The sequence below is a fragment of the Ascaphus truei genome, chromosome 4 (assembly GCF_040206685.1).
Source record: "Ascaphus truei isolate aAscTru1 chromosome 4, aAscTru1.hap1, whole genome shotgun sequence".
Lineage (NCBI taxonomy): Eukaryota > Metazoa > Chordata > Amphibia > Anura > Ascaphidae > Ascaphus > Ascaphus truei.
In genome coordinates this window covers 121,760,765-121,787,458 of record NC_134486.1, presented here as the reverse complement: position 1 = coordinate 121,787,458, position 26,694 = coordinate 121,760,765, and the positions used below count along the sequence as shown (strand labels likewise).

The 26,694-nt window shown below is 41.5% G+C and overlaps 1 protein-coding gene across 5 annotated transcripts in view; it reads left to right on the top strand.

Annotated features, from left to right (window-relative positions):
* Positions 1–26,694, top strand: part of STXBP5 (syntaxin binding protein 5) — a 485,695-nt gene that overhangs the window by 308,692 nt on the left and 150,309 nt on the right. For all 5 annotated transcript variants that reach the window (XM_075596531.1, XM_075596528.1, XM_075596530.1 and 2 more), the window contains exons 7-9: positions 917–1,000; positions 9,704–9,827; positions 23,467–23,545. In XM_075596531.1, coding sequence (XP_075452646.1) covers positions 917–1,000; positions 9,704–9,827; positions 23,467–23,545 — 287 coding nt within the window. The remainder of the gene's footprint in view (positions 1–916; positions 1,001–9,703; positions 9,828–23,466; positions 23,546–26,694) is intronic.

Here is a 26,694-nt window from a genome sequence, read left to right as displayed (position 1 = left end):
AGGAATCCTCTTCCTGTTTCTGGGAACAGGCTTTTTCTGACAGAGCTCTGATTAGGCAGGTGGAGTTGGTTGATTTCTGGTGTGCACTGCTTGATTAGAGGCAAGTTTCTTAACAGGGATAAGTCCCTGTTACATAAAGTTACGGAATCTATCCATGTTTGCATCTTTTGGGGCAGTTTAGCCGTTTTGCCGCGAACAAATGACTGTCAGCGCTTAGCAACTGTTTACTTCGCCACCGGGACACTACGCAGCCGTCCGCTTTCCCACTATGGTAAATCACTAATATTAGCCCTTACCCTAAAACCCCCTAATCTTAATCCCTAATGCTAATGCTATCCCCTACCCTAACAAACATAACCCCTTACCCTAAAACACCTTAAGTTAACCCCTACCCTAACCACTAAAACCCCTAAAGTGAACACCCTACCCTAACCACTAAAACCCCTAAAGAAAACCCCTAAAGTTTACCCCCTACCCTAAAACTTGCCTTCTCTAGAAGCGGCTGGCTGCAGGAGGGCTCAGCGGCTGCGGTGGAGGTTCCCCCTGCTGCTAAACGTTGGAGGGGACTTGGTTTCGGCAGAACGGCCGCGACCAAAGTTCCATTACACTTTGGCATCATTGTTTTTTCTTTGCCAAAGACACTTTGCTGTCTAACACATTGCATCATATTTTAGAAACGTGATTAGTAAGTCTCTTGCACGTGATGAAACCGCAATCCGAAAATGGTGCATGGTTTTCGCTGCACTACTCATTAAAAAAATAACTATTTCCGATTGTGTGACTTCTGAAAAGCATTGCGTGTTTTGTGTTTTAAACTAACTTCACAAGACTAATTTTGTTAGCATGAGATCTCTTGCAGTCTCAGGGGCTTAAACCCCAGGAAGTAGTTAATATTTCCTTATCTCTTCTCTTGCAGCTCCTGATTGGTTATGAGTCTGGGATAGTGGCGTTATGGGATCTCAAGTCAAAGAAGGTGGACTACAGATACACCTACGACGAGGTATGTTTCTACTATATATTTTGGAATGCTGTTTGTCTGTTCGCTATGCATTTGGACACCACTTAAGATATCGTGACCAAATTTTGCACGAAGGTTCACGCTCTTCCCCACGCTCTGCGCTCTTCCCCACAACATTTAAACGGATTGCCAGGGGAGAGCACAGGGCCTCTGTAACGGCCTCTTACCTTCTCTCCGGCTTCTCCTGCTGCATATTCTGATAGCGATGACGCGTCGCCATGTCAACGTGGCGTGAAATTTGACGTCGACATCAAATGGTGACATGTTGCCATGACAACGCTGCATCTTCCCGTCAAGCGATGCCAGAGAGCAGGTAAGAGGGCAGGGGAGGGTACAACGTAAAAAGTTGTGCACCCCGGGTTTAGACAGAAAGCTACCGAAGAAAGAAAGAGAGGAAGTTTGTTGGCACGCGAGGAGAACGTAAGAATGCTGTAGAAGGAGACCAGAGGCGGAAAGAATTGGGGACATCATAAGGTGATGGGAGGGAGAGAGATGAGAAGAAGGGGGCGGGGGGGGAAGAGAAGAGGGTAAGGGGTAGTGAGAGTAGGAGGGGAGGGATGAGTTTGGTTTCTTTGAATTCCCGAGCAACGCCAGGTACTTTCAGCTAGTATTTAATAAGTGATCATATTTACGCAGTGGTGATGTTTTTGTAGATTAAAACAAAACACCAGAACCGTAAGCCGGAGAAAACTGAATTTATAGGTAAAGAAATGTTATCCTTCTCGTTCTTTGTATTGCCGCTTCATTACAAATAATTTCATAATCATTATATGGAATTACTTGTAAATCCGTAAAATATATATATTTATTAAAAGGTTCTGATGGTGTAACAGTGTTCAGTGTTGCTACTGTGCATTTTATGTGCCATGCTTGATGATTTTACTGTGACATTTCCAAAATTGCCTAATTTTTTTTGGCTAAGCAGGTTTTTTTCCTTCCTATTATGTCATATTTAGTGCTACATTTTCACATTTAATTATTATACATACAAAATGTTTGAGTCCCATATGCTAGTTGACTGCGCAATTACAGTATATCCTGTTAACTCTTTGGCTGCCAGAGAGTCCTGCAACACATTGCAGAATAATGCAGACTATTCCGATCGCAAAGGGGTTAAAGCATCTGAATAGAATACCATAGAAGGACCGCATTGTATATGCATTGCATTGTAATGCAAAGCTAAATGGACTATAACAGGAAGAACATAGATATTGTGTCGCATTGCTCCCGTGTGAACCTTCCTGTCCCCGCACTGTGAAAGCTCCCAGACCATGTTAAACTTGCAGTATATTTTTACAGACGGCCACTGTATCGTAATGACCTGACAAAGAGCACTCTCCCATCCTAAACATTGTCAGGGCATACAGACAGACGTATATGACACATCTGCATGGGTGTGCGTTAGCCATCTCTCATCTTTGTGCTGTATATTTAGCAAAATGGTTGAAAGCTGGAAGGCGACAGCAGTTGGTGCTGTAGTTGATTCACTGGGCAGCATTCCCTTGGATTCATGAGTATCGTGCAGTGTATCCAGTCTTTGCTCAGAATACTTACTGCTTAGAAGATAACCTCTTTAAGCAGAAAATGCCAATTGGTGGTTTAACATCTGGCAGCTAATACCCCGTCTGTTAAGTAACAGCACTGAAAGGTCATGTGAGGGGATTCTGTGTGCAGCTGTCATTAGCCCACTCCCCACTGACTAACTTTTAGCCGTGTTTTTTAGCGTTCATGTGAAAAAACCATTACGGTAAATTCCACAGATGGTTTAATCCCACCTGGTTTGCTAGCTGCTATTTAGTAATGGGAAAAATATCTTTTCGATTAGGGAGGGCTGCGGCTTTTGTTTTCCTGCATTTTATCTGGTGAAAAAGTAACCCGTTCTGTATTTCTGGTTCTTAGACTGATGGGGAACGTGACACTCTTGGTTTCAAATAGTCATACTGTATACAGATATAGCAGCAGTTATTGTCCCCAATGGCACGTTCAGCAGGGCACGCACAACGCGCCAGCATGCGGTCTAGGGCACTTAATCGCAACCGTTTTGCCGCGATCAAATCTTGGTCGGCGTTTAACCGCGATTCACTTAGATACAGGGACATCTCTCCGCCGGCCGCTTCGCCGCCAAGGTAAATCCCTAAAATTACCCAAGAAACCCTTAATCTTAATCCCTAGTACAAGCGCTACCCCCTACCCTAAAATCCCTAAAACCCCTTCATCTTAATCCCTAGTACTAATGCTACCCCCTACCCTAAAAAACATAAAACCCCTTACCCTAATCCCCTACCCTAAAAACCATAAAACCCGTTACCCCAATCCCCTACCCTTAAAACCTAACCCCTTATCCTAAAACCACTATGCTTAACCCCTTTCCCTAACCGCTAAAACCCATTAACTTACCTTGGCGACCGGCCGACGGCTGAATGTCCAGCGGTGGTGGCCAAGGGTCCCTCTGCGGCCAAACGCCAGCCGAGACTTGGTCGCGACGAGATGGCCGCGACCAAATATCCGTTTCCGCCAGCGGGAGCAACCGCTATCTTCAATGCATTAGCCGTGCGTAATGGAGGGGATAATGCGGGAGCATTAACGCCTGCTACATCTGTAAAAGATACACCGTATACCATATTAGGTCTTCTAGTCTGGTTCTATAAGGAAGAGAAAAAAAGGACACGGGTCAGTGCATTATTAGGCTATACAACCTTCACGTGATTATGTAACATGATCCAAGAGTGTAGTTATCTCTTATGTTTAAATTTCAGAAAGTATGGGCTTTCTCTTTATTCCACAATTATTTCCTCTTCCCTTAGCCATATATCCCGTGCGTTAAAACTCTCTCCCTGACTTGACATTAAGCCCCCGTAACAGTCTGCGAGCTTGTAAGAGTCTTACATTTAGCACAGGTCCGAGGCTCCCTTTTCTAGACTCGCTTTTCATTTCTTTTTTTCGGGATCATAAGTTGTAATACACATTTACAGAATGCAGTGTTGCAGCACATCCAGTGCACAGAAGGAAAAATAACTAAGAAAACGGCGCAAGCGTCTTTACTAGATAAAGATTAAAACCATGCGTCGCCGCAGAAAGACTTACCAGAAGTCTCAAAGTACAACCCATAACCACATGGAAGTGCAAAAAAAGTTATATATATATATACACACACACACAGTCATGTGAAAAAGAAAGTACACCCTCTCTGAATTCCATGGTTTTACATATCAGGACATATTAACAATCATCTGTTCCTTACCAGGTCTTAAAATTAGGTAAATACAGCCTCAGATGAACAACAACACGTGACATATTACACTGTGTCATGATTTATTTAACAAAAATAAAGCCAAAATGGAGACGCCATGTGTGAAAAACTAAGTATACCTTATGATTCAATAGCTTGTAGAACCACCTTTAGCAGCAATAACTTGAAGTAAACGTTTTCTGTATGACTTTATCAGTCTCTCACATCGTTGTGGAGGAATTTTGGCCCACTCTTCTTTACAACGTTGCTTCAGCTCATTGAGGTTTGTGGACATTTGTTTATGCACAGCTCTCTTAAGGTCCAGCCACAGCATTTCAATTGGGTTGAGGTCTGGACTTTGACTGGGCCTTTGCAACACCTTGATTCTTTTCTTTTTCAGCCATTCTGTTGTAGATTTGCTGGTGTTCTTGGAATCATTGTCCTTTTGCATGACCCAATTTCAGCCAAGCTTTATCTGTCGGACAGATGGCCTCACATTTGACTCTAGAATTCTAGAATACTTTGGTATACAGAGGAGTTCATGGTCGACTCAGTGACTGCAAGGTTCCCAGGTCCTGTGGCTGCAAAAACAAGCCCAAATCATCACCCTTCCACCACCGTGCTTGACAGTTGGTATGAGGTGTTTGTGCTGATATGCTGTGTTTGGTTTTCGCCAAATGTGGCGCTGTGCATTATGGCCAAACATCTCCACTTTGGTTTCGTCTGTTCCAGAAGTCTTGTGGTTTGTTCAGATGCAACTTTGCAAACCTAAGCCGTGCTTCCATGTTCTTTTTAGGGAGAAGAGGCGTTCTCCTGGCAACCCTTCCAAACAAACCATACTTGTTCAGTCTTTTTCTAATTATACTCTCATGACCTTTAACATTTAACATGCTAACTGAGGCCTGTAGAGTCTGAGGCTGCGTCCAGGGTTGCAGCAGCCGTGCGGAGGCGCGCTGAGGCTGAGGGAAAGCGGGTGCTTTCCCTGGCCTTGGTAAGCGCGCCGTCGGGGGGCGGGCCAGTGACGTCACGGAGCTGGTTCGCCCTCATTGGGCGAACCGCTCACGTGACCGGCCCTGCGCTCCCGTGAGCGCTTGAATCTAAAATTTTCCTAAGACCTACGCTTCCGCACGCTTGCGGAAGCGTGCGCGAGCCCCTGCTAAAGCCGCTCTCATTGCGGCTGCAGGGGCTCACTGGTAAGCGAGAGCACGCCTCAGCACGGGTCAGCGCCTAAGCGCTGACCATGCCCGTGGCCTGAGATGTAACTCTTGGGCATTTTCCAATTTCTCTGAGCATTGCACGGTCTGACCTTGGGGTGAATTTGCTGTGATGTCCACTCCTGGGAAGATTGGCAACTGTCTTGAATGTTTTCCACTTTTGAATAATCTTTCTCACTGTAGAATGATGGACTTTAAATTATTTGGAAATTGCCTTATAACCCTTCCCAGATTGATGGGCAGCAACAATTGCTTCTCTAAGATCATTGCTGATTTCTTTCTTCCTTGGCATGTGTTAACACACACCTGAATGCTCCAGACCAGCAAACTGCTAAAACTTTGGCTTCTATAGAGCTGGTTACACTTGCTGATGATCAATTAATCAAGGGCATTTGATTAGCAGCACCTGTCTGCTACTTAGCATCTTAATTCCTATGGAAGCAGTAAGGATGTACTTAGTTTTTCACACATAGCTTCTCCATTTTGGCTTTATTTTTGTTAAATTAATCATGACACGGTGTAATATGTCATGTGTTGTTGTTCATCTGAGGTTGTATTTACCTAATTTTTAGACCTGCTAAGGAACAGATGATTGTTATTACGTCCTGATATGTAAAACCATGGAATTCAGAGAGGGTGTACTTTCTTTTTCACATGACTGTGTATATATATATATATATATATATATATATATATATATATATATATATATATATATACTCACACACACACACACACACACAGTGGTTGACAAATCACCAAAAAATCTACTCGCCACACAAAAAATCAACTCGCCACCTAGTACCAAACGTATGCTGCTTGGGCCAATATTTACTCACCCGGGGGTTAAATCCACTCGCCCGGGGCAAGCAAATGTATAGGTTTGTCGAACACTGTAAATATATATATATACAGTGCCACCTTTTGTCTTAAATCCATTATTACATGGAACCCTTAAGCCAATGCTCGCTGTTTTAAACACAGCTTTTAAACACAGCCTGGGATGAGATTCAAAGCCAGTGAACCCACTCGCAGACAGCTGTTTCGACCTTGTGAATCTCATCAGTGTGAAGTTGGTTGTATTGGCTTTGCAATTGAAGACTTGGGTAGGTTTTCACCACACATTATTTAGATTATGGTTTTTGAGAAGGTGACTAAAAACCCTCGACCGTATAGCATATAAAAATATTACAGCTAAACCCCGTTATAACGCGCCTCTTTATACCGCGATTCGGTTATAACGCGGTTTTCCCGTGGCTCCCGTTTTTTAAAAAAAAAAAAAAAAAAAAAATTTTTTTTAAAATTTTTTTTTACATTTTTTTTTTTGCACACTGCACACACTCACTGCACACACACTGCTCATTGCTCACACTGCCACACTGCACACACACTGCACACTGCACACACACTGCTCATTGCTCACACTGACACACTGCACACACTCACTGCACACACACTGCTCATTGCTCACTGCCACACTGCACACACACTGCACACTGCACACACACTGCTCATTGCTCACACTGACACACTGCACACACACTGACCACACTCACGCACACTCACACACACTTACGCACACTCACGCACACTTACAGACACTCACACACACTCACACACACACACACACACACACACACACACACTTACACACACTTAGACACTCACACACACTCACACACACTTACACACACTTACACACACTTAGACACTCACACACACTCACACACACTCACACACACTTACACACTCACAGACACTCACACACACTCACACACACTTACACACACTTAGACACTCACAGACACTCACACACACTCACACACACTCACACACACTCACACACACTTACACACTCACAGACACTCACACACACTCACACACACTTACACACACTTAGACACTCACAGACACTCACAGACACTCACACACACTCACACACACTCACACACACTCACACACACTCACACACACTTACACACTCACAGACACTCACACACACTTACACACACACTCAGACACACACTCAGACACTTACACACACTCACAGACACTTACCCACACTCACACACCCATATACACACACACACTTTCTCTCCCATATATACATACACACACACTCTCTCACTCTACACAGACGGGCCGCGACCAGCACCACCACCCGCTCCCCCCCCTCCTCCCGCGCAGGCAGCGGGAGCACCGGGGACAGCGGTGGGGAGAAGAAACCCCCCGCTACAACCTCCATGCAGGCAGCATGGTTCTGAGGTAAGCGGCGACCTGAGGGACATCCCCACTCCCATCTCCTGCCCCGCGGCCTGTCCCGCGGTGACAGGGTGAAGCGGGGACAGGAGGGACATCCCCGCTCCCATCTCCTGCCCCGCGGCCTGTCCCGAGGTGACAGGGGGAAGCGGGGACAGGAGGGACATCCCCGCTCCCATCTCCTGCCCCGCGGCCTGTCCCGCGGTGACAGGGTGAAGCGGGGACAGGAGGGACATCCCCGCTCCCATCTCCTGCCCCGCGGCCTGTCCCGCGGTGACAGGGTGAAGCGGGGACAGGAGGGACATCCCCGCTCCCATCTCCTGCCCCGCGGCCTGTCCCGAGGTGACAGGGGGAAGCGGGGACAGGAGGGACATCCCCGCTCCCATCTCCTGCCCCGCGGCCTGTTCCGAGGTGACAGGGGGAAGCGGGGACAGGAGAGACATCCCCGCTCCCATCTCCTGCCCCGCGGCCTGTCCCGCGGTGACAGGGGGAAGCGGGGAGCGGAGGGACATGCCCGCTCCCATCTCCTGTCCCGCGGGATGAATATGCGCTAAAGCGCGGCGGCCATTTTTTTTTCTCGCGACCCCGTTAGTAACGCGGTGATCTCGGGGTGGACCCCGAGACCCGCGTTATAACGGGGTTTAGCTGTACTTGTGAACACATTCACATGTCTTAGACAGGTCTAAGCGAGCATTGGCGTAAGGGTTCCATGTAATAATGGATTTAAGACAAAAGGTGGTACTGTGTACTCATTTGCATGTCATTTCCCAGAATCCCTTGCTGCAGTGAAAGCACTGTATGCTAGGTAATAATGGCGAAAAGCAGGGTTGCAGACCAAATCTCCTCAGGGAGGTCTCAGCGCCTAGGTCTGCAGGGTAACCCCAGTTATCCCAGTGGGTGGATGTGTGTTGTCTGTTTATGCACAGTTGTGGATACCTTTTTTTCTAATAAATTCAGTTTTATCAATTCTGTTCTGTCTAGTGAATTGATCCCTGGTGTGTTAGTCCTGGTCTCCCGTGACAATGTGCATCATTACAATCCACACAATTATAAGTAATTAGCTAACTTGACGATCTATCTGTTCTCCTTTGATCGATCGGTGAAGATTCAGCTCGTGGGTTCACTAAATGGCTGCAGAGGATTATTGACCCAGTATCTGTGACTTTGTAAATGGTTGCTATAGAAACAAAAAAGGCTTGTTACATTATAATACATTAAAAAAGTCATTCAGAGTTGTTTAAAAGTTCATAGTACAGAACTGATTTATTAAAAACACACACACAGGGTATTGCTTGGTCTGCAGCTTTTAAGCAACTTTAAAAACAAATTGCAAATCTTGTTTTTCTTTTCCCCTCCATATTCTTGGAGAATGGTTATCACTGAACCATGAAGACTGTTCTACACGAAGTATTTCACTTAATTGTTCTATATAATGTACATATATATTAATCAAATTTTTGTGGTCGTCACTCCTTAAGTTTTATCACCAGCGCATAACTTTTTTTGCGCTTCCGTATGTTTGTGAGGACATTCAGTGACCATTCTGACACACGTTGGGCTGTACTTCAGTGTTCTATTCCAAGATCACAATTAATTCTTATGAAAAGTATGTGGTATTCAAAGTTGATACTGTCTTATCCTCGTGGCCAATAGCCAATATTATGGCCCATATTTACTAAGCCGTGCTATTTTATCAAACACTTAAATGGACCGTAAAGTGTCTTCTGGGGCTGGAAGTTTTCTTACAGTATGAAAGAGCAACACTTGGTAAATACAGTATAAGCCTACAGGTATATTCGTATTTTGGTTAAGACGATGTAGAGGTCATTTTGCCATTTTAATCTCTGTTCTGCCAGAGCAATGCATTGCTATCCCCATTGGCAAAGTGTTAAAAAGCCCCTGCATGTTTGTGTTTTCCTGAGACTTTTAATGTGTGCTTATGGTTATTAAGCTTAATAATGCTTTCTCCTGTCCTTCGCATAGGCTATCCATTCTGTTGCTTGGCACCATGAAGGAAAGCAGTTCATCTGCAGCCATTCTGATGGCACCTTGACCATATGGAATCTTCGATCTCCTACCAAGTCCATACAGACAATCGTGCCACATGGTAAGAGGCTGATTTGTCCTTCAGTGAAGACTGACCTTTTGATGTTAAGAGATGCAAGCTCGAAATATGCAGAGCGTATTTATTCCCGGTGCACTTATGTTGCTGGACTTGTATCAGCGAGGGAGAGAAATACGCTGGGAAACCGAGAGAAATATGTATTGTAGCTGCTCTCTTCCTCTACTGTGTGAGTCAAAAGCCAAGTCCCATTCGGTTGTCATTCAGAAAACATAAAAAAATAGGGCTCACCACAAAATAAATAAGACAATACAGTATATAAAATAAATACCTTTTAGTATAAATATGTGGAATTAAAATCCAGAAACCCCAACCAACATATTTATACTTAGAGGGTACTCTTTTTTTATTTATTTTTTATGATACATACGTGTATATACATATATTTATATATATATATTGTACATACACGTGTGTGTGTGTGTGTGTGTGTGTGTGTGTGTGTGTGTGTGTGTGTGTGTGTGTGTGTGTGTGTGTGTGTGTGTGTATATTATTATTATTTTGCCCTACTGAAAAGCCCCTATTTCTCATTTCTATGCTTTAAAGCTGCTTCCCTGTGTTGGAGAAGCGTTCAGTTCCATTCAATGGGACTGATAGAGAGAGAACTGGGGCGCTACCTTGATTAATTGAACAGATAGGGATTCCTTCAAATAGATCATCCCAAAAAGAGAGTAAATAGAAAATAAACAGAAAAATACTGGCTCCAAGTCTTTGCTGCTGCTCGACCAAAGAAAAGGAACTTCCCAGGATCCTCTGACAGTGTAGGCGAGTAAATAATGGTGAGCGCAAAAAACAAAGATTGAGAGAGAATAATTAATAACTGATAAAATATTATTCAATTATAAGTCTGGATAGACAAGGTGAGGGATAAAAATGGGCAGGGGGGAAGGGAAGGGAAGGGAAGCTGGTGCAGGTGGAGAAAGGATGGTAGATACAATAATAACAGTAATAATGATAATATTTCCACTCACACGGCCGTGTGTGAGTGACTGCATATAAAAAGTCAATCTTCTCTGTGGGAGTTCAGGCTGCTTCTCAGGTGGCTGGAACGTTTGATTCTCTCAGAAATAGAGAAAATACCAGGGTTGGTGCCAGTAGAGTGTATTGGCAGGATACCAAGTATCAATAGTACTGAATACAAATACACTCACATGGCCATATGTGAGTGGAGGACACTCAGAGGATTCCCATCACAGCTCCCAGTTGTTAGCAGTGGATTAGGTGGTCATCTGGTGTCACTGATTAGGATAGCACGTGACAATGGATACCAAGATTAAAAACGTACTGTAATATTCATTAACAAATATTAAACAAAAGTAGGCACTTACAAATAAACAAATGCACTTGTAGACCCGCAGCGGCATCCCTCAGCGTTCTGTTCGTGGTTAGTCCCTACTTCTGCGTCCGGAGGATGAGGCCGCAAACAGCTGCTTTGGTAGGCTACGGTGGCCGACTGCATACAAAATACCTCCACAGAACTACGTGTTTCGCTGTTAATCTTCGTCAGGTTCTTGTGGAGTGTGTGATGCTGATTGGGTGTTTGTTCCTTGTCTGTGTTGCTGATTGGTCACTGTTGCGGAGTGCTAAAGGCAGTTATAAGCATTCGAAAAGCATATTCGCCAAAAACATCTTGGCTAGAATGGATACAATCAAGATAATATGTACTTTGTATAATATCAGCGATAGGCATGCACGATCTTAATTATTATGACCACATTAATAATTGAAAGTTTATTTAGATGGGGTACTTTAAAATCCTAATGTTCATTGAATACCCTTATTGTTTACTGCCTTATGTGACAAAAAACATCAGTAATCAATAAATTAAAAACAGATACTGTAATACACAGCAGCTTAAAAACACAGTACCTATTCCATTGTAAGGAATGTGAAAAATGCTGGGTACAAAAACATACTTGATCCGTTATAAGGATATAGTATATACTGTGTGCAAAAAAATAAATCATTAGCTTAAAAATATACATTGAGCTAACTCATAGACACAAATAATTTGCAGCGGTTTTGAAAAAACATATTTGATCCATTATAAGGATGTAATGATTGCTATGTACAAAAATAGAAACATCCTATTTGGACTTAATGTAAGTAGAAAAAAATACTAGGGCTAGTAAAAGTAGTAATAACTTGAGGAATAAATAGAGTAAATCAGACTTGCTAAAAAATGGAGCTTGGCATATAGTTATGCAGGGCACTGAAAAAAAACAATAATTGGTCAAAAAGATGACTGAATCAGATCAATAAATATGATTTTTTTTTAAAAACGACGGTTCTAATTGTTTCAAAACACTAATATTGTGGATAAAAGATGAATAGATCTAAAAATGTAAAATTATTAAAAGGGTATAAAACATTAATATCAAATACATAATATGGATAAAATATACGGCGATAGTCGAATCTAAAACAAATAAGTAAAAGACAAGAGTCAAGAGGAGAATAAAAATGAACGCGTATACAGTGATCAGATAAAAGCACCACGGTCAATATCAATGTTTAGACCCTGTGGTGTTAAAGTCCACATCTTGTGTATCCACTTGCTTTCCTTGCAAGCTAAATTTTGGAGATTACTGTATCACCTCCGCGCCAATTGATGGGTACATGTTCAATTCCCCTGTAGATTAAACCTTTTGGGTCACTGTTGTGTTTTAGTAAAACATTTTTTGGAGACACTGTGTGTAATTAGTCCCTTCTTTATATTACCTATATGCTCCAGTACCCGTACCTTTAGTGGTCTGCTGGTGCGTCCCACATATTGTAGCCCGCACGGGCACTGGAGCAGGTAGACCAAGAAAGTGGTTCTACAATTAATAACGTTTTTTTGTCTTTAAACTTTCCCCAGTAGTGGTAGATTTAAAATCAATTTTCTCTAGATCTCCATACTTACACGCTTTGCAGCTTAAACATTTATAAAAACCCGATTTTTGTGATAACCAATTAGATGGCGTGAGCGAACGGCTTGTTTTGAACGTACTCGGTGCTTATTTAGTTTTGATGCAATTAGCCTTTTTAAAAATAATTCTTAGTTTTTCAGGTAGATGTGCTTTTAAAACTGGATCCTCATGTAAAAGGTGCCAGTGTTTCTTTATCACTGCACTGATTCTTTTATGGTCGCGGTTATATCGAGTAATAAAAGGGACTTCATATTCACCATACTGCTTTCTCTTTTTTGGTTTCAAAAGTTCTGTTCTTTCTATACATCCTGTGTTTGCTAATGCTAGATCTAGGTCTTCTTCGTTATAGTTACGTTCTAAAAAACGATTTTTGAGGATATTGGCTTGTTCCTTATATATTATCTCCTCTGTACAATTACGACGTAATCGCCTGAACTGGCCTGGGGGAATGCTATCTAGCCATCTAGAATGGTGGCAGCTATTCCTCATTAAATTATTATTACTATCTACTTTTTTTTTTAAATGTCTTAGTCTTGAGTTGGTTATTTGCCATTTAGATAGTTAGATCCAGGAAGTCAACTGATTCCTTACTCCTTTCTGAGGTAAAAGATACATTTTAAATATTATCATTAATGTACTCTAAAAAACGATTACGATCAATGTCACTTCCTTGCCAGATAAAAAACACGTCGTCTATATAACGGCGCCAGAGGACTAGGTCTGCGCCGAATGGGTGGTTGGTCCAGATCCTATCTTGTTCCCATACCCCCATAAAAATATTAGCATAACTGGGCGCAAACCTAGTCCCCATGGCAGTCCCGCATCGTTGTAAAAAGTATTGACCATTAAAGTTAAAAACGTTATGTTTCAAAATAAAAGAAATGCTATCAAGTAAAAATGGGATGTAGATCTTTTTTGAACACAAAGAAGCTGCTTTGCATCATATTGACCAGTGTCCTCATACTTTACAGGGTAAATTGTTTGTTGTATATTTCTTAAAACTTGTTACGCTTTATTTTTTTCTTTATTGTTTTATTAAGCAATTCTTCCATGATTGTACGTTTTACACATATATATTTTTTTTACATATTCAAATAACATGGGTTATGGTAAGCTCACCCAGTACAAAGAAATTCTTACAATTTATTACAATTTACTGCAGTGCTGTTGAGATGTGACCAAAAAAACACAAGATCAACACACATTCACACTTACTAAAACCCAACATTTTATTATTATTATTCATTTGCAGCAGGAGTACAAGCTGCTGTTTAAAAAAAATTCAATTCAATATGGGCATCAATACAATCTACTTACTGACAAGTAATTAGCTAAGTTGCCGATCGATCTGTTCTCCTGTAATTGATCGGCGAAGATTCAGCTCAGGGGTCACTAAATCTCTGTCAGTAAAGCAGAAGAGGACCCAAAATGCAAGGTTCTGTGTGGAAGATCATGTAACCAGGTAGTAACTAGATACAAATGGTGCACTGCTAGAGAGAGGGCAGGACTCCAACAGGGGTGTGCCAAGCCTGTTTCAGAAGAGGAAGGGAATGTGACTTTGTAAATAGTTACTACAGAAAAAAATGCTTGTAACATTATAATACATTAAAAATGTATTTTCTTTTTTTTAAATGCTACACATATTTTCTCATAGTACAGAACTGATTTGTTTAAGAAAATGAAAAAAAAAGTGGAATATTGCTTGAATTGCAGCTTTAAATGTATTGGGTGAGAAGCAAGGGGGAATGGGTCTCCAGAGTTGAATCTCATTCATTTGAGCTCCTGGAGCCCCCTAGATACTTACCTCTGTTGGTAATGCCGGTAGCAGCCCAGCTGGGCTCCCAATATGGCAATTTAAAGGTCCCGCATCACACGGGCCAATAGGAAGCCACAACACCATTGACCGTGGCTTTCTATAGGCCAGCATAACACGGGAACCTTTAAACATGCAGGGAGTCACGGAGAAGAATATCTCAGGAAGACATTAACGCCGTTCAGCTCTGAAGACTTCATCGCTTCCCAACTGGGGGATTTTTTGTTTGTTTTTGTAAAGAAAATGCTCCTTTAAATGAGGGTTTGGGTTAAATATTGTGGCCAACGTATGATGAGCTTTCCCATCACGCCAAGATAACCCCAGATCAGGCAAGTCCTAACTTCTAACGTATTTATTTTTTAAACATGACCTCTCAGCTGAATTCCTCCTGCTTTTTCTCTTTTGTTTTCATGGAGAAAGACGCTTTCACCCAGATGCATAAAATGGGACTAAGCTTCAGCACACCTTTATGCCAATGAATGGGAGTAAAGGCATTCTAAAGCTTGGCTTACGTTTGTGGATCTGAGCCTTTAACTTTTATACCCTATCATCAGCGGGTACCCTCAGTGTAAGTGGGTGGGGAGCCAATCCAGTTCTATGTTATTGTAAGCTCACCCAGTACATATAAATTAGTATATGCAATTTTATTTACATTTTACATTTTACTGGAGTGTTGTAGAGGTTTTTTGGCAACACCTCAACAGCGTTCCCATAAAAGTATTTTTTGTTTTGGACTGGGGGCTGGGGGAGTTTACCACAACACATGGAACTGTATTAGTATTTCCGGCAGAATGGTGACCAGCTTCTAACGGTGTGAAAGGTCAGGTTAATAAAGCTGCAGCATTCATATCTGTAGCCTATCATTTATTGAAGAGCAGGCAAGCTTACTTTCAAAGGAAACTCCAGGAAGAGACTAGAAGTAGAAAGCATGATGTCTTGGAGCAGAGAAGAAAGAAACCTGTATGATCACTAAGAAGATGAAAAGGTACAGCTGTTATTGACAACAGTAGCAGCAGCAGCAGCAAACATGCAAGTTTAATTAAATACATTACATAAAAGCAGCATGGTAGTGCTTCTTCCGTTCTGATAGAAGTGATGCCAGTGTAATATAAGCCAAAGATTCAGATGAACTTTACAGCAGAGACACTCAAACTTTAGAGTACTTTGTTGAAAGCCAAAATAATAAAAAGAACAACACTTTCTTAACTACCAAATTTAGTAGCATAGAAAGTCTGTTATATAAATAAAAGGTGTGTGTGTGTGTGTGTGTGTGTGTGTGTGTGTGTGTGTGTGTGTGTGTGTGTGTGTGTGTGTGTGTGTGTGTGTGTGTGTGTATAAAAAAAAGAAAGCACTCAGCCCATAGTGTGAATCTGTATAAATCTATATGGTTATACAGAATGTAAATTGTGCACTTACAACAATAACAACAAGCAGTGCTGATGTATAGTGAACATCCAACCTTTGTAGAGTAAAAGCTGAGTTCCGTAGTGGTTTCCACCAGTCCTGTTTAACCATCAATCAGGGATCCGGATAGTTCACAGCAAATGATCAAAGCGGTCCTTGAACAGGTTTTACCCAGCACACACAGTGCTGTATTTTCATCTCCCACCAAACAGCTGAGAATAGGGAATCCTCTTTGCTTCACCAGATGGGCTGAGTTTCCTGTGCACTGTAATGGCGTCAGTGGTACAACCCAACGCGTTTCGTCACAATCAAACGTGCCTTCATCAGGATTTCCCTTGTGACTGGCACAGGAAACTCAGCCTAGCTGAACCCCATTAATTTCAGCCCTGGGGACCCCCTGCTTCCTGAGATACAAATATCCAAAGGGCGGGCCGATATATTGTCAAATTTACAGCTCTTGGGTCACATGGACCAATAGAAGGCCGAACCTGATGACATCACGGCTTCCTATTGGCCACAGGGTGCAGGAGCTTGGAAGCTCAGCCATTACATGAACCCTACAAGCCAAGCGGAGTGGCTACCGGCACCCCTATGGAGGTCTGTATCTCGGGCAGCAGGTGGTCCACAGAGCTGAAATGAATGGTGTTCAGCTCCAGAGACCCCCTGCTTCAATCCTATGCAAAAAGAATGCAAAAAATTTCAACGCTTGGGTTGCCACTTTATGTGATTAAAACAAAACGGAGAGACACACATCTTCCCAAAACATATTCCACGTCTACCTGGTTGGTTTGGTGTTTCCCCTACTAGTATTTCTAGATAAGTGAGCAGTTTATCCCACTAGAGTTTCGTTTATCATAGTTTGATAAGGATTAAGGAACATTATGTATCATGGGTTTGTAACTATAATTATATTAAGTAACCACCAATGTTTGTCAGTCTCCATTCTTGAAACAGAAAGAAGCTTTACATAGCTGAAAATGGTTTGCCTACTTTTATAATATAGATAGGTTAGCATTTGGATTGAATGGATTTGTAATTTTTTTTTACTGAAGTCAGTACTGGAATTATGTTCAAGTCAGTATTGGAAGAGAGTACTGAATGCTTGTTTAGCTCTCTAATTAGATTGTTGAAAATAAGCATCCCCATGGAAACAATAGGAATGTCATATGAAAACTGATTGCAAACAGCTATCATGTTTCATTGAAACAGCAGGGATGTTGTGTAGATTATTGCAAACTGACAGCTGATCACATTATCTAAATACATTGAAATACTTATTTTCATACCTCTATCTTTTTTCTGCCTTAGCAGTTTTAATATTTTGTTTTCCTTTGAATGACGAGGTGTGCTCATCTGTAAATTGTTATTATTTTATAGACAATGGCAATCTTTGTGCAGAAGCGCTTGCACAGACACCAAAGGGCACTTTGTCACAGGAGCTATCAGGATCATTTCAAAGGCTAGTGCCTTAAGCACCGGGCTTTTGCCTCCTTACAACAAATACAAATATCACTTGTAAGCACATTTACATGTCGCAGACAGATCTGCAACCCTTTCTTTCAATGTTATCTCTTAGCATATAGTGCTTCCACTGCAGCCAGGGATTCTGGGTAATGACATGCAAATGAGCTCACGCTCTCACCTTTTGCTGCTTGTCCATCTCAGCATGGACCACTACATTTTATGCCTACTGTATGACCCAGCTTGCACAGCACAGCCTGGGTTAAAGAAGTGCATAGCCAGTAAACCTACTCACAGACAGCTATTTCAACCTACAACATAATTTAAATTAAAGTAGCAGTCCCTTTCCCCATTTTTGTTTTCTTTTGCCTTAAAACATGGTGTCTCCCAGTGGATAACCCCATTCCACAGAAACGATGCCTGCCACGCTATAGTAAATTAACTGATGTTGCCATTAGTGATTGATTGATTTTCAGGGCCCCATTAATATCAATAATGACTGCAATTTTTTTCTCCCTCCCCCATCCTTTCCCTGATCCTCTCTCCCATCATCCCTCCTCGTCTCTCCCCATCCCTCCTCATCATCATTCCTCATCATCTCCCCTCATCCTGTTCGTCGTCTCTCCCCCTCCTACTCTTCAACATCAGCTCTCCCCGTCATCATCATCACCATCACTAGCTCTCCCCATCATCATCATCATCATCACTAGCTCTCCCCCTCATCACCATCACCAGCTCTTCCCTCATCACCATCACAGCTCTCCCCTCATCATCATCACCATCACCTCTCCCCCTCATCATCACCTCTCCCCCTCATCATTATCATCTCTCTACCTCCTCTTCCTCCATGCCTACCTGTGGGTGGTAATAGAGACAGGCGGGGGAGATGGTATGCGGCAGCGGCGGGCCCCGGCATTAAACAGAGGATAAGCCGGCAGAGGAATGAACAGTTGCTATAGGCAGAGCTGGACGGCTGGGGAGGAGCGCGCTATAGCGGCCTGACCCGGAAGTCTTTCTTACTTCCATTGTCTGCTACTAGAGCGCGCTCCTCCCCAGCCGTCCTGCTCTGCCTATAGCAACTGTTCATTCCTCTGCCGGCTTATCCTCTGTTTAACCCCGGGGAACCGCTTCCACCGCCGGATTCCATCTCCTCCGCCTGTCTGAAGAGAGAGATGGGGGGAGCGCGGGGAGCGCGGGCACCCGGGCTTTGCCCGGGCTATATCTACGCCCCTGTGATTAGCTTTGTTTAGTAGATGAGCTTTCTAAACCTCTCAAGTCTCTTCCTAAGTAGTGCATCTGAATAAAAACGTGTGAAGCATCAAAGGCTCTGTAGGCGATGCGTGCAGAGGTGAAGACAGGAGACTTGTTTTGGGAAAAATAACGTAGGCCTTTATTCAGCCAAAGTTTTAGCAGCATGAAGTATAGACTATTTCTAGCCAAGGTACTGGCTTTTCTTTGGCCAAAGTTCAGCTTCCCCAGCTTGAATGTCCATATAACTCTATATAGACACCAGGTGTCCATATGCATCTGGGACATGTATACGTGGCCTTCACGCCCTGGTGTCCCTAGAGATCAAGGACACGCACATGTGGTCTGTACACAGACCAGGGAGAGACGAACACTTCCCTTTCCTGTCTTTTAAACTGCTTGCTAGACTGAGCTGGGCGTGTTAGGCTAAAGCCCCGCTGCCTCAGACCACGCGCCCGCACTGCAGACAGGCGGCGCGTGGAGAGGCAATTGACCGCTCCCTGCGGTCTGTAGGGAGCGTGGGGGCGTGATTTGAGCGGGGGAGGGGGGGTGGTTTGAGCGGAGGGCTCTCGTGCTGTCCGTCCCCCCCTGTCGGTCCCTCTCTCACTCCCGGAGCCCCCCTCCTCCCTCCCCCCCCCCCCCCCGGAGCAGGAGCAGCCTGCGAAACGGGCACCAGAGGGGGGGGGGGGGGCGCTATGCACGGCTGCACAGACAGGGTAGCCGCCTCCCTTCCCTCTCCGTAGCTGCTTCCCTCCCCGTAGCCGCCTCCCTCCCCATTGGCTGACTGCTGCACCACGTGACGCGTCAGCGCTTCTGATCACCAGAAGCTTGCAGCATCGGCCGGCTGACGCGTCACAGCACGCAGTCAGCCACGTCTGAAGGAGCCAGCGGGGACCTCCAGACTGGAGGAAAGGAGCTGGTGGCCCGCGGCCGAGCGCGCCGCCGGACGCAGCGGGACCAAAGCCTTAGTATTCCTGCCTTCCTCCAGGCAAGGATTAACTATTACCTGGCCGACACCCAGCAGTTCTGGCTGTTCTTAACAGGCTTGCCCCTGTTACAGGCTTATGTACATTTACATGAATGAACCGAAACATCTCCAGGACCATTGTGGCTAACATTGCATTACAACTAGTTTCTAAGTAAGAATGCCTGGATTTTAAAACGGTTGTTTAATGCCTGAGATTCTTCCAAGACATTATTTGCATACATAAAGTACATACAGTTGTCAGTGTAAACAGCTCTGTACATTGTGGAATAATACAAGCCCAGAGAATTCATACACGCACAGTTGAATTTTTGCATTTGAGTTTAAGTGAATATGCTAAGATCTTAAAGAGCAGCCACTGGGCATGAAAGCCACTTCAAAAGCCGTTATTTCCATACCTATGAAACCATACATGAGAAAAATAGTTGCAGAAAATACAGAGTGCAGACCAAAGAAAACTCAAATAGACTTCTTGCTTCTCTGAAAATGTTATTCACTTGAGATTCAGTTTTTACAGTCACCTCGTTTTGAAGGGAAAATTGCATATCAGTTTTTTTTTTTTAAGACAGCTCTTTTCTAAACAGATGCACTGGCAGATTGATAAGGAACAATTTTCAAATGCATTATCTTGTCATTTCCAAAGAAGGACACCTTATGAAATCATTGCCTGCTAATAAAGTCTGCAATAAGTTTTTTTTTTTTTTTTTTTTGTGGCGGTTTCCAAGAAATGTACGATTTCTGTGAAAGTCAACAGCTTTGCTAACATTTTTTTTGTCCTTCCTTTTAAATTGCCATTTTTTTGATAATGCATTTTAGATGTCAAATTTGACAACTTTGATCAGAAAATACTTATAACCTGTGTACATATAGGGTTCACGTTTCATTTTTTTTTTAATGCAATTCACGTGCCTGACTCAAACATCATACAGTATGTATTATGCATGTTCCCAACTGTTTTCTCTGGGATGGATTAAAATGAAGACTTGGAGAAGTGTCACATATCACTCCTTAACCCGTTTAATTGTTTTTACTACATTGTAGAAATCCACTATCTAATAAAATGTTGTAAAGAACTAAACAGTAATGCCTGACGCTTCTCCAAGTGTACATGGAATTCTTGGATATGCAGGACATCCTCTCCACCTGGAGCACCTCCACTCAATGCTGCAGTGCCCACTACCCAGTTTAAAAAAAAAATCAAACTTTTTATTGTATTTCGTTTGACACAAGCATCGTGGAAATATACCAAGTCAATTCACACAGGAGTATTTTACATCATGTTTTTCCTTTACATTACAAAGAGTCGGAAATCCAAATCATGGAGAATCTAGATGATTTTAAATTATATATAAATTGCTGAGATCTATGTATACTCCCTTAATTTAACTTAGGAATTTGACTTCTCCCTATTCATTCACATTTAATCAAAGAAAAAAGGAATAGATGGAGATAAGGATAGTAAGAGAAAGAGGGAAGGGGAGAGAGTAAGGGAGAGAGGAAGGTTTTTTTATAACCTCCCCTCCCATCCCCCTTCACCCCTTTTTATGGACCAGAATATTAACCATGTGGTTGCTGGAGATGAAACGTAATATTTTCAGCTCTGGGGACCTCCTGGTTCCTGAGATATTTGCCAGTAAAATTACTGCATTTTAGTTCACCCAAGAGAAACAAAATGGCGGTTGGAACTCCTATGTGACGTCGGCCATACCGAGGAAGGGGAACTTCTTAAGTATCATGTAGGCCAGGGGTGGGCAACTCCAGTCCTCAAGGGCCACCAGCGGGTCAGGTTTTCAGGATATCCCTGCTTCAGTACAGTTGGCTCAGTCCAAGACTGAGTCCGCACCGAATGACGTCACGGCTTCCTATTGACCCGCGTGACGTGGAACATTTAAACCGCCGTTAGATTAGGCACACAGTCTCTCTATCTGCAGGGATACCGACACCACTACGGAGGTAAGTATCTTGGGAAGCAGGGGGTCCCCGGAGCTGAAATTTACAGGGGTCAGCTGCGGAGACCCCCTGCTTCAAACCTGTAATAAAAAAATATATATATACATATTTTTTTTAAAGTTAATCCGTATTGCTGCTTAAATCTTGGTCACTCTGAAAATCCAATTTGCAACATTAGCAAAAATACAGGAGCAGCCAAAGTTCTTCAAGACTGAGATCATTGTTTCGGACGAGTACAATATCCCAAAAACACACATTAGAGGCTCTCGATCGAACACTTCAGGAACTCAGAGGCAATGAAACTATTATGGACGGAGTTGTTGTTTTAGCATTATCCATTTAGAAATCTCAGTCTTTTTTGGTTTCTTAGAATTCCTGAACAGGTACTTTCCGCTAGTGTGTATGTTTGTATGTATGTATGTACAGTAAGTATGTGTGTGTGTGTGTGTGTGTGTGTGTGTGTGTATATATATATATATATATATATATATATATATATATATATATAAAAACTATGATGAAGACTTTAACATACAACCCACAGAGTAAGCAGATTTCTCCAATACATGTGCTATATCTATAGCGTATTGTTTCAAAATCATCAGATCCTATTAGTTAACCATATATTGCAGTTATAAAACATGCATTGGATGCTCGCTTCAAAAGAAGACAGACTATTTTCCCCTATATTGTAATTTTCACCTATATTGTAACTTACATTTAAATTCAAAATACAAAAGAATGCTTCTGAATAGAAAATACCAGCAATTTTAATATGGATATATTGTAGGCATTGACTTATTAATAATACATGTATAAATAAAGAAGATGTGTAATAGGTGTAGTCCTTTTACCAACATCTTAAAAAAAAAAAAAGGCTAGACCTGATGCAATCTATATCCGTAATTAAATGTTTTAAAAATGCAATTGGGGATATCTCTACAAATAAAAACAGTGATACTTTTTAAGAGCTTGTATTTTACGTGGCAGGGTGTAGAGCTTTTGAATACTTACAGTATGTGTATGTACTCAGACACAAATATGAGACCGCTAATTACATGTTTTAAAGATCTGAGGCGTTGAAAGATTTCTACACTACTACATCTACAGAGAGCTTTTGTTTGTACTTTACATTGTGACACAACCTGCTACATGCAGTATAGCTACACTTCTTCAACAAATAGATTTTGCTGCCTAATGATTAAACATATATTGTAGTGATTTGATTTCTTGTGTCTCTCTTCAAAAAAATTTTGGAGGTAGAGATGTAGCTGACGTTATTACTCCCCTTTAAAGCGACGAAGTGTATTAAACAGCATGTGCGTTATCTTGAGCATTGTTTTAGATAGTGCTACTATTATGTAACGTAGCAGCATTAATGGAATGCATCACATTAACAGGAGCGGTAACATCTGCTACATCTATAACCCACCAGTGATACAAACAAAGTCTTTTTAATGTTGGTCTTTAATGCAGAAAGAAAAACAAAGCGGCAACATTTTCCTACCTGTTTTTAACACCACTAACATGCTCAGAGGAGGCATAAGGCTAATGATTAGGTTTAAACGTCTTTGCTCCAAGATGCCCGGTTGAACATTGCTTTATTCACTGGTGTGGACTGTTCAAATCATGTCCTGTTCCTGCATGGTGACATCTGCGTGCATAGGCAAATAGGGCTGCAAAAGTCATGGAAATAACGGATTGCATACCTTGACATGCATTTGCAGAAAGACTATTTTATTTCCCTGCTGTATGTGCCACTCTCAGCCGCATTTGAAACGGTGTGTGGACTGTGTGTCCAGTTTCTTTAGATTAGTGTAATTTTTCATGCATTAACATTTTCCGTTGCAGGTAAACAGATAAAGGATGGGAAGAAGCCAGAACCCTGCAAACCAATCCTCAAAGTAGAATACAAAACAACAAGATATGGGTGAGTGATCTCTCTTTTCCTTTCACAATGCACCGACCGGGCCAGTGCCATAATGCTGTAGAATGATATTCATGTTGAAACTTGACGTTACATTTTTGGTACTCTGGCTTACATGGCCGCCTCCAAAAGGTGGAAGAGGATAATGTGAGCAATGTGATGATTTATTATTGTTGACGAATTAGGGTGATGAAAGATTTGACTAAGGTGGCTTTTCTGTCCAACCATGCTTTGGGCATCGGCATTGTTGCAATATAAACAGGGCACATATACATAATAGGCTCATAGATAAAAGTTCTGTAAATTGTAGGCCCTGGACTACTTGCTTGAAGACAGTGTTCAATTATTACCGCTTGCTAAGACTTCTATTGACACTCTCTGTAGGATATTTATCTAAAAATACTATACCTGTAGTATTAGGGGATTATGTACTAACGTTTTCCAACAGCAGTAGACCTTTTGTTGCAACAAAATCAAAGAAGGCGCATTTCTGCTATACAGTATGCACACAGTTTACGCCCTTCATTGTCGGCGTTATCCACAATACAAAAAAAAAGCCGTTTAAAACAAAAATAATGGTAATCCATTACGATATTAAAACATTGGATTGTCACAAAAAAAAATTCCCATTATAAATTGGTTTTGTTGATACCTTTATTCTTGTGAGACCTTAATCATCCTTTGACATACATTACTAACCTTCCAAAGAAATGGTCACTTCACATTTATCGTTTGTTTTTCTTCATGCTGGAATGCAAGACTCATACCGCTGGTTCACAGTGTTATTTATGTTATTGAATACCAAAAAAGTATTTGCCTTCTTAATGCGGTAATCACTCAGAGCTGTAACTGGGGGTCTTTAGGAGTAGGACCAAGATCCCAGGAACCCACCAGTTGGGGAAACCTTGGTTTACAATGTACCAGCACATTTTGAGGTGTAAACATAACCGCCAGCAGTGACAGCCAAGGGAGACGGAGAAAGTTGTATGTTATGTTTACAGCACATTATATACATTTTGTAGATTTACTGTGTCTGACGCGGACAATGTTTCCTGTTGTTGATATATATCCACTTAACTAGTGTCTATTTATATGCTTGGTCTCTAATCTAAACCTATGGTTCAACTTTAGAGGGCCAAATGTGTTTTCTTACAGATTTTTTCTTCTTCTAACAGGCCCTGTAATTTACAGTGCAAATAATCATGGACTACGGTTTAGTTCCTTTGTGTTTGAAATATATGTGATTTATAATAAGTCGAAGGTACTTGATTTATGGTGTTTGTAATCGTAAATGTATGAAGAACTGCTGGTCTGTGTACTTTTTCTAAATATCCCATAAGGATTCTGCTGTAGGGTTGTCAAAAGGGACAAAAAAAAAGTTTATATTGTTTATTTTTAACTGATATTAGCTCTCTGTTAAATATTAATAGATGAGTAAATAAAATAGCATTCATTTTAACGATTAAGCAGTATATTCATGTATAGTATTTCAGTTATATTATGAGTAGAATAAAGATATTTACAAAGTAATCCAAGAGGGATCAAAAATAATTACCCATATCTACCCATATCTACATATCAGCCAAAAAATTCCTAACACAAAAGTAAACAGATAGTCTTCAAATGATTTTGGTTTTAATTGGTGTTAATACACCTGGGCTATATATAAGAAATCTGTCTGATATAATTGAGAGCCAAAAACTATGTGGTCACAACAAAATGTCTAAAAACATCAAAAAAATAAAATGTTATTAACCAAATAAACTCACTAAGTGCAACATATATACACGCAGTGTCAATTGTTAAAAATCCCCGGTGGTGGGATACAAAGGTATAGTGAAACAATGCCAGTATACAGATAGATATAGGGAAATCACCTGTTTTGTAACAATATCCACTGAGAGCAATTGTCACAAACCACTTGGTTTGTATCAAGGTAAGTAGATAAATAATCTTATGAATGCAAATGATGTCAGTATGGATGTCTCAAATAGTGTAAAATATCCTGTTTTAGCGGTGATTAGTAGCATATTCAGTGTTCTGAATAGAGGTACTATTTAGTATTGGAAATATATCCTTATGTCCCTGGTTGTTACCAAAGGGGGTTAATATATCCATCCAATATAAACATTCCAGGGCATTTAATGCAGGTCAAAGGTGAAACAAAATTAAATTTGTTTAATTATTGACCAATAAAGTTTGCGAATAAGAAAATAGGGAATTGCCCAACATACAGTAGCTTTGAGCCACACAACCTTGCCTATACCTTTCCAAACCCTGGGTTAAGTTATGTGAAAATAGTACTTTTCTGAGCTACCTGAATTATGGCAATGTCAACCTCGGCAAATCTACGGGGTCATAGTTAAATCGCCTGCTCTTAGCCAGATCTTTACCAGCATCTTGAAGAAGTCTGGATTACAAGTGTAGTCCCACCACGGAAGTTGAGATAAGAAAAGGAATCAGAGTTCACTTTGCAGTTCAATTTTTTTTAAGAAATGTATGCATTAACAAAAAACAAAAGTTGAGACGTTTGTCAACCTTTATTTTATATTCATCAGCAAAAAAATTTAGTTTGTGTTTTTCAAATTTTTGAGTTATACAGTCTCTAGTTGCCTTCAAACGTTTCAGTTAAAGTGTATGTAAACTCTCGAAGGTTGCAGTGGAAATCACCAAATTGATCAAATAACTATAGGCCATTCTCTTTCCACTGGTTTTTGGTAACTTGTAAGTTCTCAACTTTCTCATCAGTGGCACAGGTTCACAGTTTGGTACATTTGCAAACTTGGGTGAAGGCTTCACCCATCTCTAATTGAGACTACCAATTGTAGGATATCTCAAAGTCTACTAATAGGTGCCCTTCTGTATGGACTACAGTATTACATTTTCAAGGCATGTATCTAAAAACATCTGTTAGTTACCAGGATCCAGATGATCCAGCTCACCAAACCGTAGTCAATTAAGTGACATTTCATCTGCATTATATGCACAAAACAGCTCGTTCTTAGATAAAGTTACAGAGATTAATTGATTTCCAAGAAAACTTAATGAAGACACTTTATTTTCCAAATCCTAGTTAAACCAACATATACTTTTTTTTTCACAAACCCTGCATCAGATCTTGTATTTCAATTTGGGCCAATATGGTGTGTGTG